The sequence below is a fragment of the Cyprinodon variegatus genome, unplaced genomic scaffold (genome assembly GCF_000732505.1).
Source record: "Cyprinodon variegatus isolate N-32 unplaced genomic scaffold, C_variegatus-1.0 Scaffold288, whole genome shotgun sequence".
Lineage (NCBI taxonomy): Eukaryota > Metazoa > Chordata > Actinopteri > Cyprinodontiformes > Cyprinodontidae > Cyprinodon > Cyprinodon variegatus.
The window spans coordinates 502,530-507,976 of NW_015150741.1; the positions used below are offsets into that span (position 1 = coordinate 502,530).

A 5,447-nucleotide genomic window follows, 5' to 3' on the forward strand; every position below is an offset into this window, starting at 1 on the left:
AGCAACATTTTAACAACAATTAGAAAATAATAATAAATAAACATCTCTAAATCAATGTGTGGTAACACATTTTATAGTGGTTGGCAGATTTTTATATTAATTTTAAGTAAATGTTGCTTTCAAGTTAGCTTAATTGTGTAATTGAGTTTTTTGTGGTTGTTTCAGGTTGGTGGTTCTGTCAGTGTGAATCCAAACGAGGATGGGTTCCTGCCTCCTACCTGGAACCTCTTGATGGACCAGAGGAGGCAGAGGAACCTGATCCGGACTATGAAGGCAGGGGTTGCACTGTTATTTAATGACATCAGTAACTGATAGACATTAATGTGTTTGTTAACTGAAAGAGTTGTGTGTCTCTGCAGGAGACCTGCACATCACCACCCAAGCATACCAGGCAGAGCAAGAGGATGAGATTTCCCTGGAGGTGGGAGAGACTGTGGAGGTCATTCACAAACTTCTGGATGGATGGTGGGTCGTAAGGTAAATTCTGAGCATATAACATGCAGGCTTATTTGCAATCCACTCAATTTGTCTGTATCACTAGGTCTATAGACCCTTTAAAGAGATTATTTAGTAGATCTTGCAGCTTTGTGCATAGTTTTAGAACAGATCGGAGTATTTAGAGCAATAATTAAGAGGTAAGAATGGGCTTTCTCTCAGTTTTTTTCTGAAAACCTTTCAACACCTATCCAGTCTTAGTCAATTCTGTTGGTTTTCACCAGAGCAATCTGTAGTTAAAGCACTGATCTATTTAAGCAGCATGGAGGTCCATCCTCCTAAAGATATTCAAAGTCAGATGCAAATTAAATGGCCACCCCTCGTTCTTCTGTCTTTTGTTGTGCATGGGCTATGTGATAAGCCTTTAAATCATTCTTTTAAAGCTGAACCTGCAAACCCCCCTGTGCAACCTCCCTGCAAACGTCTGTTCTCCACCTCCTCCGTATAAATCCTGGCAACAATGGGTGAAACACAGTTCTGGTTGGGTGTGAAAATAGGGCTGTCTTTCAGGGTTTGGTCATGTTGCAGTTGTGTCCTGATGGTGTTTGTTGCCTCTGATGTGGGAATGCAGGTGAAGAGAGAAGTTACACCAAAGGAAACAAGAGTTTCACATAGCGCCAGTCTCAAATGCTGGACTTGTTTGTGGTTGCAATGACATACAGAGAAGTTACAAAGGCATGTTGCGCAACAATTTGGTGGCCACATGTTGGTGTTAGAGTATGAGCATAATTCCAGAAAATTTGCAGATTACAGAAACCGTCTCTAAATTCAGTTTGAGATGCAGGCAACAGAAACTGTTTCCAAACAGCATATGCTTCAAGTCGACAAGTGGACCAGATTATTTTGAGACCTCAAAGCCAGCTCCTGAGAGAAAGAATCTGACAAGTCCGTTTTCAGTCTTTATGCACTCTCAGGAGAAAAAATGTCCAGGACCAGCTTTGGGAGCAACTCCCAGAAGTGTTTCTGCAAGAGGTCATATGTTTCATTGAAATGGCAAAGCTCACACAACACTCTAAGAACAATGAAAGAAAAAAGCAGAAATTGCAGTCTCGTCTAGTGAAAATGAGGAAAACCTCTGCTACCAGCCAAGCGCACAGAGAAGATCATGGGGAAAACTCACACCAAGTCACCCAAATCCAGTGGGTAAAAAATCTCTCTAACAGAGAATTAACCCAGTTGGAACTGATTGTTCTGCTAAAGGGTCTCAATTTTGTGGTAACCCCTAAGCAACTTCCAGTGAAAGAGCTGACTACTACCACTGAATCAGCCATCAGAAATAACATCACAGCAGAGGCAGAAGTGGAAGAATTTAGGTTAGAAGTTATAGCAACCCCCTCTAGTGCAAGATTACCCACTTCCAACATGATCCAGCAGGGCAGCATGGCAGTTATAGTCTGTTATTTTATTTTTGTAGACGTTTGTTGGGTCCCCCATAGGTGTTAATGTCTATTCGTAGCATTATTAGCATTTATTTATAGTAGTCAGTTACATTGAGCACCACCGCTCATCTACTTTTGTCTGCTGGCATTTTTTTGAAGTAATGGTCTTTATTAAGAGAGATAACCTTCAACCTGAGGGTATTGTTCCAAATTATGACGCAGAGGAGAAAACACGGAGAGTTTCCGAGAAACTTCAGAGAAAGGATTTTATTTGTACCTTTCCAAAAATTATGTTTTTTACACATGCACAGTTTATAATACGTAAATGGTTCTTTTGTCATCTTCTACTTGTTTAATACTGTTTGATGAACAACCTTCAGGTGCATTACCGCCATCAACTGGTAGGAGGTGTATCTGCACAATACAGGGCTTAAGATTTATGCAAGTACCGGTATATCGTTTATTTCCACTTGATTTGGAGAATTTTTGCTTTGTAACATGTAATGGTAATTTCTAAACTTGTATTCTCACAGGTGAAACAATTGATGTTACATGTATGTAAGAGCTGACAAAGAACAAATATAGATCTTAAATGTGTTATTGGCTTTAATTTATAAAGACACCTATGGATGCCTTTATAATGACAGTTATCTTACCCCATATATTCTTATTCTTGACTTGTATGCTGGAAGTGGTAAATTAGCTCCATTTTTTATATTAGCAAACTAGTAATGAATGAAATAATGAATATTGCAGATGCTGGTGAAGATTCTCAATTATCCAGGTCACGGTGATTCCAAAAAAGTAAAAACTTGGACTTTGTTTCCAAGTTTGAAGATGTTTCACTTCCCATCAAGGGAGCTTTTTCAATTTAAAATGTCATAAATAGTGTTGAGTTTTTAATTCAAAAAGCTCCCTGGATTTTTTTTTTTCTTTTTTTGGAATATTGCAGAGGATTTTGAGGTAGAAAATGTCTGAGCTTTGCCTAATGAACTACAAATTGATAAAAATTGCACACAAAACACTTTTCATAGGATTTAAATGTACACCATAGATCACTTAGGGTCATTTTAGGTATGCAACTGGATCTTTTAAAGAATTGATTGCTACAGTAATTGAATGATTGACTTCATTGATCTCACAGTAGAGAAATGTACTGTTACATCAGTGCAAATAGTCAAAGAAGAACAATGTGCCAAAGTAAGAAAAAGGTGAATGGGATATATACAGTTTATAAAGAGGGTTCACATATAACAGCTTTTTTTATATACTACTTTTTCTTTATAGTAGGATCATTATACAGGGTTATTGCACAAGGTGTTTACATGGGTATTTATATAGATGGATATATATATATATATAGTTATTTCACTGGTGTCAAACATAGAGAAACATCACATATGGAGAAAAGGAAATATACTTTCAAACATGCCAGCAGTGATGTTTTTGTATGTTCAGAGTCTCATAAAAAATGTTTTAGTCTTCATAAATAGACATTTTAAAAGTTGTTCAAAATTTAGTGTACTTTTGTTTTCTATTTCAATTTTTAATGCCAGGAAAGGAGAAGAGACCGGTCATTACCCATCCATGTTCCTACAGAAGTCTGATAAGAAGAATGAAATAAGCAGGATAAATCTGCGAGGACAGAAACCTCCCCCACGCAGGTATGAAGATAGATTGCGTTTAAAACCTGAGCTTGGTTTATGAGGAAAGAGTTATTTTTTTATTTTTAAAGTCCATTCTTTAAAAATAAATGATTTATGCTGCAGCTCTTTCAAACAGCAAGGTGTTAGTTTATCCATAGTTCTGTTTTCAGTTTTGTGTTTTTTGTGTCACTTCTGATTAAATAAATTTCTTTTTCCAGGACTCTTCGACCATAGCGGTGCATTTTACTTCTGTTGACAAAAACTTTTCTTTATTTTCTAGAATGAATTATCATTAAATGATATTAATAAATCTACTCAAGTATTATAATTTATTCACTTGTGGTTACAGTCAGCATTCCCAACCTTCCACTGCTTCTTAAAGCACCTTCTGTCATCTCCATTCTTCCAAGGTCCACCATCAGAAATGCCAAAAGCATCCACGGCAAATCTCGGAAGAAGCTCAGCCAGGACGCCTATCGCAGGAATAGTCGACGTTACCTGCAGCAGAAAGGTGTCGCCGCTCCACAAAGGAACTCTGCAAAGACACCACTGAGGGAGAGGAAGAATGAAGGTAATGAAAACATTCTTTCATATTTACAGTGGCTTCAATCTAAAGATGAACCCATAATCTTTGTCCTCTGTTTTTTTTCAAACAGATAACATTCCTGAGGTTTCGGGATCCAGCTCAGAGAGTGAGGTGAAGAAGGAAGCTCCAGTCATCCCACCCCGACCCAGTGCTGAGCTCATCCTGGAGCGCTGTACAGACAACACCCGCAAAAAAATGAGCATTAAGATTAAGTCCCACTCTGAGACAATGTAGTTGGGAAACATTTTTAAAGGCAATCTTCCAGGGTACCTATTTCTTCACACTTAATAAACCCAATGACTGAAATGTCGTGTATCAGATTTTTTCACCCCAAAGTTATCTATTTAATTCTACACTCCATGATCTCATTCCTAAATTTAACTGGCCTGTATATATTTTTAGAATAACAGCTTAACTGGGCTTCCTCTCATCGGGACACAGAAACAAGTTAAATCTTTACAGGTTTAATCTGATCGTTATTTATCTTTGTTTGCTTTTTATTAGAAAATATATTGGCCAATAAAAATGGTACTTTGTCTTATCTGTAAGATTTTTTTAATTGCTCAATAAATGTATGAGGCAATGACATTTCTGAGTATTTTATCAAACTTCTTGTCACGGCTTGACTTCATTAATGTACTGAAAAGAATAAATCAATAAACTAAACTACAGGGGATAAAACTTTGACCCCGACGTGATTTGAACACGCAACCTTCTGATCTGGAGTCAGACGCGCTACCGTTGCGCCACGAGGTCTCCGATGAGAAAATAAGACCATACAAAAACATTATATAGGAAGACATGTCACTGTTTTCCTGAACTCTAAGAAATTTAGCTCAATATGAGTCATATATGCACAGAAAGCAGTGGTCAAAAAAAAAAAATTATAGACCTAAGCGACGGTTATCAGATACGGATTGCACACAATTTCGTATAAATACAGGAGTATTTATACGAAATTGTGTGCGTTCATGTACTAACTGATCCCTGGTGGTCTAGTGGTTAGGATTCGGCGCTCTCACCGCCGCGGCCCGGGTTCGATTCCCGGTCAGGGAACATCTTTTTGTCAAGTCCCGTCATTTTTGCGGTTTTTCAATATGGTCTCTGTGAGCAGAAATATTGAAAATTGCCAACAAGCTAATGGACCCTGAATCTTGGACTGTTTTTAATCCCAAAACATCCTACCGACAATCGATGTGTATCAAATGTTTCTCCGATTCCTTGTGCAAAAATAGCGCGCCCTATGATTTGCTGAAGGAACGACCAAGAAGCTAGTTAGATTTAGAAAGAACCGGATTTAAAGCGACAATGCATTCCTTCAAAATAAAGTAGATGATAGAT

General features: G+C 37.7%; 1 protein-coding gene and 2 non-coding genes across 3 annotated transcripts in view; 2 read left to right on the forward strand and 1 right to left on the reverse strand.

Annotated features, from left to right (window-relative positions):
* Positions 1-4,700, forward strand: part of ncf1 (neutrophil cytosolic factor 1) — a 10,074-nt gene extending 5,374 nt beyond the window's left edge. The window contains exons 7-11 of the mRNA XM_015383608.1: positions 166-273; positions 360-477; positions 3,431-3,538; positions 3,931-4,091; positions 4,177-4,700. Of these exons, the coding sequence (XP_015239094.1) occupies positions 166-273; positions 360-477; positions 3,431-3,538; positions 3,931-4,091; positions 4,177-4,340 (659 nt within the window). The 3' untranslated portion in view covers positions 4,341-4,700. The remainder of the gene's footprint in view (positions 1-165; positions 274-359; positions 478-3,430; positions 3,539-3,930; positions 4,092-4,176) is intronic.
* A 90-nt stretch (positions 4,701-4,790) lies between these two features.
* On the reverse strand, positions 4,791-4,862 carry trnaw-cca. The gene has a single exon. It is a non-coding gene; the product is annotated as a tRNA-Trp (tRNA).
* A 228-nt stretch (positions 4,863-5,090) lies between these two features.
* trnae-cuc lies at positions 5,091-5,162 on the forward strand. Its single transcript has one exon. It is a non-coding gene; the product is annotated as a tRNA-Glu (tRNA).
* The last annotated feature ends 285 nt before the right edge of the window (positions 5,163-5,447 follow it).